This window comes from Micropterus salmoides, unplaced genomic scaffold (assembly GCF_014851395.1).
Source record: "Micropterus salmoides isolate LMB-PRFRI ecotype aquatic unplaced genomic scaffold, ASM1485139v1 Ms_hic_scaffold_8, whole genome shotgun sequence".
NCBI classification, from domain to species: Eukaryota; Metazoa; Chordata; class Actinopteri; order Centrarchiformes; family Centrarchidae; genus Micropterus; species Micropterus salmoides.
Window position 1 is genome coordinate 2,413,211 of NW_024044570.1, and position 13,621 is coordinate 2,426,831.

A 13,621-nucleotide genomic window follows, 5' to 3' on the forward strand; every position below is an offset into this window, starting at 1 on the left:
TTTTTTTCCTGTGTAATGAGGGATTATTGACAACATTTCAGCTGCACCCTCTTTCAGTTTAACTCCAAACAAAATGGTTTTATCATCTGGATACACTGGACGTGTCCAATCGTCTGATCGCTTCCGTTTGTTGACCGTTTGCTCCCACATCACATTAATTAACTTGATAAGTATATAAATGGACAAACGATGGTCGAAACTACAGAAGTAAGCTGTAATAAATGATGCTTGTGTTTGTGTGTTTACCTGCAGCACCAGCAGCATCTGTGTGACAGGTGGAGGGACGGACGCTGCAGTTCCCAGAGTTTCCTCCAGGTGGAGCTTCAGCAGCACCAGGTCTCTGAAGGCCACCAGAGCCATCTGCCTCACCGTCAGCTCCTGACCCTGAACACACAGGTGCATTTACATCACTTCTGGGGACATTACACTGACACGCATTCATTTCCTGGATACCTAAACCTACGCCTGACCCAAGTCTTCACTCTGAAATGTAATGTTTTCTATTTTATGTTTGCATTTTGGCCCCATGACGGTGGTTGTGCGGCGGTGTTGGGGGGCGTGTTTAAGACCTTAACCGCTGTGAAACACTCAGAAAATAAAGTTTTATTTCTCACCGGCTTTCTCGCTCTTTCACTCTCTAGGTGGCTCGACCATCGCTGCTCTCTCTCTCTCGCTGCGTTCAGACTGCAGGTCAAAGTGACCCGAGTCTGATTTCTCTGCTCACACGTGACTCAGATCTGATTTGTTTATAACCGTGTGAACAGGTCACATGGACTCCAGGTCTGGTTTTCTGAACTGCTTCCACAATCCGGTCTGTCAGATCGTCGAGTTCACGCAACTCTGACAACTCTGTCGCAATTCTGCGTCACGTGCCCGGACGAAAACACAGTAAACAGAGTGGGGGGCTTCTACGCCCTGAACAGCGCCGGGAACTGTAATGAAGGCGATGGAAAGGACACAGATATGTAAACATTTGTCATAAATTGGGAGAATTGTGACCACAGGAGGAAACCGGGACACTTCACACTTCAGTCTGATATGGGCCATGTAAAAAATAATAAAAACATTTAAAAAAATCTGATCTGGGCAATACATCCAAATTGAGCATTAAAGGAGACCTATCACATTTCATTTCCTGCTCTGTATTTTAGTTCTGTGACTCCTCTATGGCAGCTCTGGATGATCAAAGTCTCATAAAGGCCTTCATTTCAGCCTTTGTCTGATGCAAGCAGTAGTCTCTTTAAGGCCCTCCTCTCAAAAGCCCACTGGCTGCACGCTCCTTTTGTGGGCGTGGCCAGCATTCTGTGTGTGGAGTAAATGACCTTATATGGAAAACCTGCTCCGTACGACGTCATACTGAGCCTGTTTAAACCAGAGCGTTCAGAACAGGGGGAAATCTGAGGTTCTTTGCTCACAGGGATTTCTTTTAAATACTTTTATCTCGTTATTTGAAACGTTGGCCATGTTTAACATGAACATACGGAAAGCATAACAAGCCTGCAGCGTAAACAGAGCTTCAGTTTGGTCCATGAGCGCCGCCTGGACAGTGAAATTTCAGGCTGACTTTGGAGCGTGACAGTCGTTCCTATGACCTCAACCGCCGCAGCTCAAACCAACTGGCTACCCATATTCAAATTTAATGGTGGGGGGTTTGGGGCGTTTCATCGCAGCCTCTTTAAGAATTCTCAATACAGCTCTATGGGGAACGCCTGCAACGCCAAAGATGGCAGTTGTCCCGCCCCTGCTGCTAGGAAGCCAATCTGCTTTTAGCAGGAAAGCAGGAAACATTTCAGCCAATCGTGTGGTTTCACTGATGTAAGGGTTTGTTTTCCTTCGACTGCGTGGTAGAAGTAAAACCGGTCGGGAAAAACGCTTTTTTAAACCTTATTTTGGGGAAAAGTCGTCAAACCTTTTCAGCGATTTTTATCAGATTTTCCTGCAGATTCTTTTCATGTAGGTTTTGTGTCCCGGTGAAAGTGCAGTTCTGGTTCTCTGCCCATTCAGTCAGACAGGATCCCGGTCTAGTTAGTCCAAAATAGCTGCCCGGAGGCCAAGATGGCTGCCGAGTGGCATGACTGTGGTAATATTCCCCCAAACACACACACACACACACACAGTGTAAGATGCACCTCAGCAGCAGTTTCCTTCAGTCCAAAGCTCAGCAAGTTAATCCACTGACCTCTGATGATTTAAGGATTTGGATCAGTGAATCGGTTCTTCTAGGAAACAACCACAGACTGATCTACTGTTACACTGTTGTTTTATCTTGAGGTTCGTGATGTTGTTGCTGCAAAAATAGCAGCCATGCTAGAAGCTCTGAGGCTGTGTTTTACAACGCTAACATGCTGTTGTTTAATGTCACTTCACCCTACAAATAAATTTAATGAAATGTATAAATGAACTGCTTTAAATAAATCCATCTCAAAATCAAACAAAAATGCAATTTTTAGGAACAGACTTTTAAAAAAAAGCTTTTTCTTCTAAAAGCAACAGAGTCCGATTCAAACCTACAGGAAAAGATTAATCAGTCACATTAATTCACATTGCTATGGAAACAAAACTCTCAAGATTATCTAAATTATGTGAAGTGGCCTTGATTAATGCAGGCTGAGAGTATTTGGACTTATCGTTCATTATCAGTGTTTCTGGCCTGAAGCCCTCAAGAGGTTGTTTACAATTAGCGTTCAGAGCACTTCAAAATGATTAAATAATGGGCTATCAATGCGCATGAGGTTGCCACCTTCAATACAGAAAAATAAGGGACGCCTGCCGCAGCGGGGGCCCGGCAACCACAGGCCTGATGGTGTTCCAGAAGTACAGGACTCGTACAGCACTGAGTAGCTGTTTGTCTTTCAGCATAAAAACTAGAAACAGGGGGAAACAGCTAGTCTAGCTTAGCATAAAAACTAGAAACAGGGGAAAACAGCTAGTCTAGCTTAGCATAAAAACTAGAAACAGGTTGAATCAGTTAGCTTAGTATAACAACTAGATACAGGGATAAACAGCTACCTTAGCTTAGCATAAAAACTAGAAACAGGGGAAACAGTTAGTTTAGCTTAGCATAAAAACTAGAAACAGGGGAAACAGTTTAGCTTAGCATAAAAACTAGAAACAGGGGGAAACAGCTAGCTAGCTTAGCCTATAGACTAAAAACATGGGGAAACAGCTAGTCTAGCTTAGCATACAAACTAGAAACAGGGGGAAACCGCTAGCTAGCTTAGTCTAAAGACTAAAAACATGGGAAAACAGCTAGTCTAGCTTAGCATAAAAACTAGAAGCAGGGGAAACAGTTAGTTTAGCTTAGCATAAAAACTAGAAACAGGGGGAAACAGCTAGCTAGCTTAGCCTAAAGACTAAAAACAGGGGGAAAACAGCTAGCTTAGCTTAGCCTAAAGACTATTAACAGGGGGAAACAGCTAGTGTAGCTTAGCATAAAAACTAGACACAGGGTAAACAGCTATATTAGCTTAGCATAAAAACTAGGAACAGTGGAAACAGCTAGCTTAGCTTAGTATAAAGACTAGAAACAGGGGGAGGAGCTAGTCTAGCTTAGCACAAAAACTAGAAACAAGGGAAAACAGCTAGCTTAGCAAAAAAAAATAGAAACAAGCGGAAACAGCTAGCTTAGTTTAATAAAAAGACTAGAAACGGGGGGAACAGATAGCTTAGCTTAGCATAAAAACTAGAAACAAGGGGAAACAACTAGCTTAGCTTAGTAAAAAGACTAGAAACAGGGGAAACCGCTAGCTTATCTTAGCATAAAGACTAGAAACAGGGGAAAAGCTAGTCTAGCTTAGCATAACAACTTAACAACAAGGGGAAACAGCTAGCTTAGCTTAGCATAAAAACTAGATACAGGGGAAAACAGCTATCTTAGCTTAGCATAAAGACTAAAAACCTGGGGAAACAGCTAGTCTATCTTAGCCGGTGTGCTAGCTTAGCTTAGCATAAAGACTAGAAAAAGGGAGACAGAAAATGACTTGATTTGGAGAACTTGAGGTCAGTTTTGCTGTGGGTCTGATTTTTCAGAAACAAAGTGTAAATGATTCAAACTGGTGGTCAGAACATAAACATGTGTGATGGTTACATCATCCAGGGGAGACTTGAGTTCCTGTGTTCAGACACACTGACGATTAAGTTTATAACTGAAATGAGAACAAAGGATGAGGAAAAACAATTTAACGCTATTAAATGCGACTGAACCCTAAACTGCAGTCAAAACCAGGTGGTGGTGTGTGTGTGTGTGTGTGTGTGTGTGTGTGTGTGTGTGTGTGTGTGTGTGTGTGTGTGTGTGTGTGTGTGTTTGCGTACCTGGACGGGGTAGAAGATGGCCTGCAGGGTGGGGAGGATCTCTGTGAAGAATCTGCTCCACATATCGGCGAGGGCGACGAGCTGGTCATCGCCTACGAGAGACACGCACAGACCGTTACCATGGAAACACTGCAGCAACAGCAGCAGCAACAGCAACAACAACGTGCCCCATTTCCCGGACGCACCGCGGGAAGACAATTAATGTGTTAAGCGTCAACTTAATGTTTTTGTTGTTCTGCTGTCGGTAAAGAGAAACAGACATGATGTGACGCTGTGTTGGCGAATCCTAGGCTTTAAACATAAACAACAACAACAACACACAAACACGGGTAATACGTGCTGTGATTACATCATTATTTAAAAGGACACGAGCTGACCAACGACAGAGTCAACATAAATTCATGGCGTGTGCTAATGATAGAGCCTGAAGTAAACAAAAGCATATTAAAAAACCCTATGATATAATGTGAGATAATTTAGTATCCTTCCTTTTCAACTCCACCAATATTAATCAATAAATACTCCACACCTCACCAGCCCTGTGGTGCAATTTACATTCCAAATCTTTACAAAGAGACGTTCAGGGAAACAGATTTAAAAAAAGCATTATTAATTATTAAATTAATGAAAGGTTTAGTCGCTTTAAATTAATCTACCTGAATGTGTCTTATGCTGCAAAACAGTGGTGGAGACAGAGGGGCTCAGGATTAGGGGTGTGACGGTACACTTGGCTCACGAGACGTGAGGAAACACGATATTGGGTTCACGAGAACAAGACACTCGTTTGAAAGAATCTTCAGTGTGGAAAAATGTCTTCCTTTCCACTTAATTTCCTGCATTCTGGTGAAATTCTGCATCAATTTCTGCATTTTATGGTGGAAATGTTTTGATTTATGTAGAGCAGAGGTCACTAATTGGCGGACCGCGATCCGGATCTGGACCCAGCTGCCGTCCTCTCCGGACCCCCGACCTACAGACGACCTATTATTGAGAATTATTACCTCGTGACGGAGCGTTTCTATTTTAACCTGCGCAGCTTCTCTTGCGTTTACTGTAGTGGTTTATTGGCCCGGGAAACTCACAGACCAATGGCACTTGTTCCAATCGTCTCATGCTCAGCCAATCAAATCTGTGCATTCCGAGATGCATTGCGAGTCGAGTCTGCGATTGAGAAACACCAGAGGAAGAGAGGAGACGACAGAAAAGAGACTTCACATGGCTTTTAATCAAGAATGTGCAGATTCTTACCTGAACATTCTTCCCACAGGAAGTTCAAACCCAGAATCTGTCACGATTATTAAAGCAGCAAAGTAAAGTACGGCTACGAGACGAAGCACAAATCTTTTGAGCAAACGTACCCGAACTGAGGGAACAGAAAATACAATCCCAGCCGGCAGGACGAACCACAGCTCATGTTTCTCACTGAACAAGAGAGAGTAGGGAAGAGGTAGCTTCATAAGAGAGAATGAAAGAGAAGAGGAGGCGCTACAGCTGTTCAATTGTTATTGAGTGTTTATTATAAAATTGGTTGAGACTGCACTTCAAGCTTTATTAGATTTCTTCTGGGATTAAGCACATTATTTTAAGATGCACATTTAAAAAATGTATTGTAGATATTTTTTAAAATGCAGCCTTTAGTTTACTTAACTTTGGAATTTATTAATAGAATAGTTAGTATTCATTATCCCTCCAGTCTGATGTGAAATATTATTTGATTTGACAGTCAATTTTCTCTAACTGGACCCCTGCAGTAGAGGGCAACGTAAAATTCAGGCAGCAGACTCGGAATATAGTGTAATATAATGCAGTCAGGGTCTCATATATTTCTCCTGTAGATCAACGTTTTCATTTAATATCATCCCTGCTGAGTCATTTTTTATTGACAAGAGACTCTCGTAGGGGAAGAAAAAACAAGGTACAATATAATTATTGTCTGTGTAAATGAAAGAAAGAGTCCTATAAACAATACAGACCAACAAAAAACAAACAAAAACCAACAATAACAAAGTTACTAGTAAGCAAAAAGGCTCGAGAAAACAAGAAGACCTCATTTAGCTGCAGCATTCAGGGGGAGATTTCCTGGATACTTTCAGATGTTTCTCCTGTAGATCAACTTTTCTTATTTAATATCATCCCTGCTGAGTCAGCACACATGCAGCCATGATTTTAGTCTTCCCTCCTCTTTTGTTCACAGGGAGAGAAACAAACTGTGCCAAGAGGTTGTTAAAGTTACTGATCGGTGCACGTTTGGGGTCATTTTTTTAAATCAGTAGCTCGTTTTTGTTACATTTTTTTGGACAATGCACATTTGTTTCCTCTATATTTTAATTTCATTGCATGTTTTCTCATTTTGCAAATAAACCCTCCTCAGAGCATTTCCAGAACATTTTTAAAAAGTGATGGGGACGTGTCTGCAGTGGTTACATTTCTACTAGGGCTGTGCGATTTGGACAAAAAGACACTTTGCGATTTGCGATCCGATTATAATAGAACAAATGAGTCTACTTGCTTAATTATCAAAGAAAATGCACAAAATACTGACATTTTAAAATGTGCATTTCTCAACTTGAACAAAGTGAAACAATATTTATAACAATAACAAGTAAAAGAGATGTAAAAGAGAACAAAGGGAGTGTGTTGCTCTACAGAGGAGGCGGCTAGAAGCAGCAAATATCGGCACACCGGCTCAGCGTACATCTGTCTAAAGCAGAGTCTCTATCCACAACCTGGAGGAGGAACTGTACACCAGTGTAATAAATAAAGAGTATAATGTTTAGTTAGTTTTACTATTAGAATAACAATAATATATTAAATACTACTTTCATTATAATTTCATATAATAATATACTTTTTACCACTAGTTGAATATTAAATCCAGTTACAGCTGTTTCATGCATCGGTCTCTAAGCTTGTCAATAATCATACTGTTCAACAGTCTGTCTCACAGCCACAGAGCGACGTCGCCACATCGCTTTCGCAATTAGATTAATCGTGCAGCCCTAATTTCTACAGGGAAAGAAACGTTTCCATGCAAACTAGTATCCTGGTTTTTATGTCTTGTATCATCTTGAAAATGTTCACATGCATCCTGTTTATTAATGTCTGTGTTTACGCGATCGTTATCAGAGATCCGTATCCAGGTTTCTGATCATCTTGATTTCTCACCATCTCAGCCTCACAATGTTCTGCTCCATACCAAAATATGTTGAGACGCCTGGATCAGGTCTTGACACGCCACATTATCCTGGTTTCTATCGTGAGTACTCCAGGCAGCATATCCAGCTTTCTGAACTCAGGGTTTGCTGCTCACATGCACAAAACATTATTGTGATTCTCCAAAAACCCAGGATACTCGTGCGCATAACGTAAACGTGTCCTTAATCAACTGCAGTCACATTAACGAGCTGAAGCAAGATGCTAAATAAAGCGCTGCTAAATGCTAAAAACTAATTTGCCCACAGGGACATTAAAGTTTTACTTAATGGGCAACTTTTAAACTTTCAAGACCACATGTGCTCTTCCAGTTTTTCAGAGGAGACAGGGTGGAACCGGAACAAATTTCCAAGACCGGTGGACTTGTTAAGACCCGTGCGTTTGGATCCTGCTCCTCGGTTCCTAACTTTCTGTATCTTTTAGCTCCTGACTGAACTGCAGTGAGCGTTTTACAGTCCATAAAAGTGTCTCTAAACTGCCAGGAGCTGCTACGCCGACCTAACGTCACCTCATGTGTTACGTCAAGAAACCATGAAGAAGAGAGTCCTTCTGGTTCCGGTCCTGGACCGTGGCGGACCGCAGCAAACGCTCCAAAGTTTGGCTTAGCTTCATTAAAAAGCTGCAGTAAGGAGGTTTGGTGCGAGGGAGGAAGCAGCTCCAGCGTTTCCTTCAACACGGCGTGAATCTGAAGGAACGCTTCACCGTGTTCAACGTGTCGCGCTCTCCCAGCTACACCGACACCCCAGATCCAGCTAACGCTAACAGTAGCAACGTGTCAGGTCCAAAACACAGGTGAGCTGAGGTTCACCTTTTATACTGAAGGGAAACCGATGATGGTTACAGATGAGACGAGTCCCAGAGACGCCGCTCTAGGACAGAGACTCCTTTCACTTTAGCCGTGAAGGGGAAGAGGAGCGAGGAGGAAGTGGATTTGTGGCGAAGGAATCAGAACCCAGAGTCCCATAAGAATCAGATTTGATAAGTAGAATTAAAATCGATCAGATTGAAACAATACCTAAGTTGAGTTCATACTCAGAGAGTACTAACCCATCTCACCAGAGTGGAGAAGGACCTGGTCCAGGACTTCAGACAACCCTCGAGTCAGCAGCTGGTTCTGAAACACAAAAAAAGAGTAAATACATCAAGTCTTATTTTCAGCCTGCCAGTCGTCTGTAAATCACCTTAAACTGCACTGACCTGTATGAAAGCTGTTGGCTAAACAGAATAATCATAGACTCGAACAGGAGTTACAGTAACTCCACCTTCAGTCAACTTTCCTGTCGTTTTGCTCCATTTAGAGTCAGCAAAAGACGTAACACGTGACATCGAGGGAAAACCAAGGTCAACATCAGTGACATCAGTTCAGATCAGAGGAGGACGTTGACAGGAAGTACATGTCAGCTCTGAAGCAGACGGACGACAGCGTTGAGAAAAGGTGGAACAGGAAGAGGATGTCCACCATCTGTTGATCCACAGCTCCCTACCCGAACAACTAAAAGGATAAGGAGCCAAGTGGCTTGGCCGTTCACTGACTGCAGCTCGGGGGCACAGGAGGCAGAAATCAGCTTAGGTTAATTCCACAGAGCTGTTGCTTCATTCAGACTACCAGGGTTTCACCCGACTGCTACCTTAAGCTCGGTCTCATTTCGCACCCTTTCACACTTTTTACGTTATGAGTGTTTAAAATAAACAAGTACGCTAAAATGCAGTGCACTATGGGAACTAGAGCTGAAACGTTTCAGCGATTAAATCGATTCATAAAATGATTCGACAAATTCTTTGCATCAATGCTTCGTTTAATCCATGTAACTATACAGCACAGTGTTTCGCACAGACATTTATTAGTGTCGCACATCGCGCTTACGCTGTGACCACGACGTGATTATGATGGCGCTGTTAGCAAAGTGGAGGAAGAGAGAGAAAACAGCGAGGGACAAAACAGAAAGTGTCCAAAGTCTGGGATTATTTCAAGCTAAAGAAAACAACAACTCTGATCAGAAAGCCGCCAGCGGTTTATAAAACCAAACAGCTGTTTCACGTACTTCATTTAAGTACTTCTTAAACGACGCATCGATGAATCGTTGAAATAATCTATCAAAGCTTCGAATACTAAAATCATCATTAGCTGCAGCGCTAATGAGAACCCTAATGATGAAAACTATGGCTGAACTAGTAACTGCATTTGGAATAGGGCCACACCAAAATGAAAATTCTTGGCTGAAACCGAATATAATGAAAAACTTTCCCGAATACCAAACAAGGTTTTTCACATTTTTTCTTCCATTTTTTTTACCATTGCATAAAATATTCAAAATGAGCTTTTCCCTCAGTGTTTCCCACAGGATGGGGAGAGACTATGGTGGGTCCTGTACAGACGCCTTATTTTGAAAACCGGACGTTGTCACATGTGTTTCCTCCTCCTTTGATAAATAATGTTGTATGTGGTTCTCGTCCGGCGTAACACGAAGACTTCACAGCCTCTCTTCACACTAAAGAGACAAACTGACAGGATAAAGTCTCTAACCTGCCTGTCAGCTCGCTCTGGGCCGCTTCACTTACCGTAAAGGCTGGAATACGTGCGCACTCCACATTTAGGTGCGGCTAGTTTAACCTCCTTCTCACAGACGAGTGACAGAAACACTCAAAGCGGTTCTTTTCTAAGAAGTCAGCCGCAGATAGAGTGGATGTGCTGGGAGACAGTTCAGCAGAACGGCGTCTGCAAACGGCTCTGACAGCGTGTCAGCAAAATTGTTCGGTCTTTTGATGTATTAACACCGAAAGTGCTTTTTTTTTTAGCCATTTTCAGTCGATTAATTTCTGTGGCAAAACATTCGGTGCATTTCTAATTTGCGATAATATCACAAAATGATAGAACAACATTTTCTAATCGCAAAGGCTACGATTACACTCTGGTCACGTGACACTTGGCACGCTACGCTGGACCTCGCCTTGTTGTACAACGGCCTCGACACGTGTCAAACAGGAACATCATGTCTTTTAATTTGTGAGATGCTATTTTGGCTTTAAAGAAGAAGATGCTGCACAGCGTCAGGTACTGTTTTGCTATTATTGCAACCTCACAGGGGAAAACTACTAAACTGGATCAGAACTCAAAACATAAAGCTATGTCCGATCGCTGTTCCCAACAAGGACAACTGACCAAAATGTTTCTACCTAATTTAATTATAACAAACCTCTGGCCAAGAACAGTTTAATCAATCTAATATTGTGTTAGTCATACTATACAATTATTTATTGCTCGTCTTTTTTGAAGCATACCAAAGATAAAAACCTAAAAAAATAAATAAATAAATAAATCAGTGATTAAATTGCAATCGCAATATTGGTAAAAAAAAAAAAAAAAAAAGAAGAAAGAAATCACAATACAATTATTTTCCAAACTCCTATCGGTAAAAAAAGGTGGAGAGTGGAACACTGGACACTTTTCACCCTCATCAGTCGCCATCCTGGCTACATAGCAGAAGGGAACGATGGCGATAATGATCCGCCCGGTAACAATTCACCAAGAAGAAGAAAACGGAAGGAAGAAGGAAATAAAGGAGAAGTAAGGAGAGAACGAGAAGGGAAATGAAAAGGAGACGGCGAAGGAGGAGAACAAGGAGAAGAAGAAGGAAAAGACCAACAAGAACATTTTCAGTAGGTGCACAACGGCCGTGTTTGAGACAACACAACGCTCTCAAAACTCCCGCAATTTGCACTGTGTACACTATATGTAGAAGCCCTGTTGCTTCTAACCGCCTTTTTATCCCATCCATGCGACATGTAACGTGCCAGGACCGCCACAGAAAGGGCATAAAATGATGATGACGGTCTAACCTGCCAAAGGACCGCTTCTTCAGATATTTACATATTAGATATCCCAAATATCCTGCTTTGCAATTTCATCGTACCTGAAATGTGCCTCAGCTGCAGGGATGAACATGTGCTCGTCACTCATTATTTCAAATTTAGAAAACTCACATTTCTAACCACTTGCACTGGCCGCGTCCCACTCTGGACAGATTCAACACCTAGATTCTAAACTGTGACGCTTAACCCAAAAATCTTTGCAGCTGTATTCGGTGATGCTGGTGAGGAAGCACTTCTGAATGCAAGTTATTATGAAAAACAACAAAATTTGTTACCATAATTATGCAGATGACACACACATTTACATAAACGTATCACCGGTGGACTATAATCCCATACAGGTGCTGAGTAACTGAACAAATCAATGACTGGATGTGCCAAAATGTTGTTTAGTTAGATAAAACTGAAGTTATGTTTTTGGAGCCAGGGAGGAACGATTGAAAGTCAAGCCAGAAATCTTGGTGTAGTCATGGACTCAGACCTGAATTTGAGGAGCCACATTAAGACAATTACAAAGTCAGCCTACTATCACCTGAAGAATATATGAAGGATTAAAGGACTTACGTCTCAGCAAGACCTGGAAAAACTTATCCATGCATTTATCTTCAGTCGACTCGACTACTGTAACGGTGTCCTTACAGGCTCCCTAAGAAATCCATCAGACAGCTGCAGCTGATTCAGAACGCTGCTGCTCGAGTCCTCACTAAGACCAAAAAGGTGGATCACATCAGTCCAGTTCTGAGGTCTTTACATTGGCTTCCTGTATGTCAAAGAATTGATTTCAAAATCCTGCTGTTAGTTTATAAAGCACTAAATGGTTTAGGGCCAAAATACATTTCTGATCTTCTGCTTCATGTGTTTTTTTCCTCTTTCCCTATGTTGCGTTTAGGGTTTAGGCAAAGCACTTCTGAATTGAATTGAATTTTAGTGTCTTCTACCACTCCAGCTGCCCTTGATGTTCACCTTCCTTGGAAAACTATGACCTGGGTGAGTGAGAACCTTCGCAGATTTCGTGGCACACATCACACCTGTGTTACATCTGTAGTCTTTGGTTTGTTGACCAGCTGGGGCGAGTGGGAGTTCCTGTTTTAAGCACGTGACCAACCACGGTAAGAACGTCTACACTGTGTGCTATGCCTTTTGGTCAATAAGAGAGAGTTTCAGACCAACAAATGTAGATTTTAAGTGGTGAGTTTATCTTTTTGGTTGCTTTGGTTCTCAGAAAGGAGAACTGCATTAATGTGGTTTAAACTAATTTCATAACATCAAGGCTGGCGCTGGGTCAAACGGCCAAAAATGTTACCGCAATAAAAAATGTCACATCATTGGATAAAAATAATTATCCGGATAAATGTCAAATCGTTATTTCTTTCAGGTTTAAAGGTTTCTGCTTTCTGCTCCTGACTGAAAGTTAATGTGGTTTTAAACTTTTCTTTCTGGTCAGAACAAACTCTTGATACCAAACAGTGGATCACTTCACAAATCTGCAAACATTCAGAACTATTCTGATAAAACCTGTTTTCAACAAATATGCACAAATAAAAATCTGTGTATGGTTCGTTCTTTCATTATTATTTAAAGATAGTTTTTTAGTTTTTTCTGTTTTAAAAACAAACGTAAAAACAAAGCAGCTGCTTCTTGTTCTATCTGTGACCGGTGTTTCATCCCTACTGGTTTTCAAATGAACTGGCTGCTGTACACGGCGCCTGTTGTTTGCATCAGCTGTGCTCTGCGTCGGGCTTCATCCAACCAGAGGGAATCATCACCGACTGTCCGCAGACCTCCTCTCCCTCGCCCTGTACGCTCCAGCGCCCAGTTTCCTCTCTGGTAGACCTACTATGAGTGTCGTGTTGCCAGTGGAACCGGCGCTCTGGACGCTCAGTGGTCGTTTCTCCTGGCAGGATGAAGTCTGATGCTCCTGTTTTACACACAGCTTAATCCATGTGTTCCTGCAGCTAAATTCTTCCATCTCAAGAAGGTAATAAGAAGGTAGTAAGGAATAAATTACACAAACCTTTTAACCCGTGTATGATTCGTTAACATACAGCTCGCCAATTTAACAGTTCATGTTTGCTGCGTACCACTGGATGTACTGACAACTATCACTGAATTAATTTTAAACTGAAGAAATCTTAAAAACCGGAGGATTCTCAGGCAACTTCTGAGGCGTTTCTGTTCCTGTTACAAACTGAACGGTGAGCCTCCTGTTTTTCTACCTAAAAAACAA

General features: G+C 41.9%; 1 protein-coding gene across 5 annotated transcripts in view; it reads right to left on the reverse strand.

Annotated features, from left to right (window-relative positions):
• The window catches only part of prr5l (proline rich 5 like), a 44,288-nt gene that overhangs the window by 5,549 nt on the left and 25,118 nt on the right, over positions 1-13,621 (reverse strand). For 4 of the 5 annotated variants that reach the window (XM_038706674.1, XM_038706673.1, XM_038706671.1 and 1 more), the window contains 3 exons: positions 8,572-8,638; positions 4,312-4,403; positions 247-384 (listed from right to left, as the gene is read on the reverse strand). In XM_038706674.1, the coding sequence (XP_038562602.1) occupies positions 247-384; positions 4,312-4,403; positions 8,572-8,638 (297 nt within the window). The remainder of the gene's footprint in view (positions 1-246; positions 385-4,311; positions 4,404-8,571; positions 8,639-13,621) is intronic. The other variant, XM_038706675.1, reaches the window with a different exon arrangement.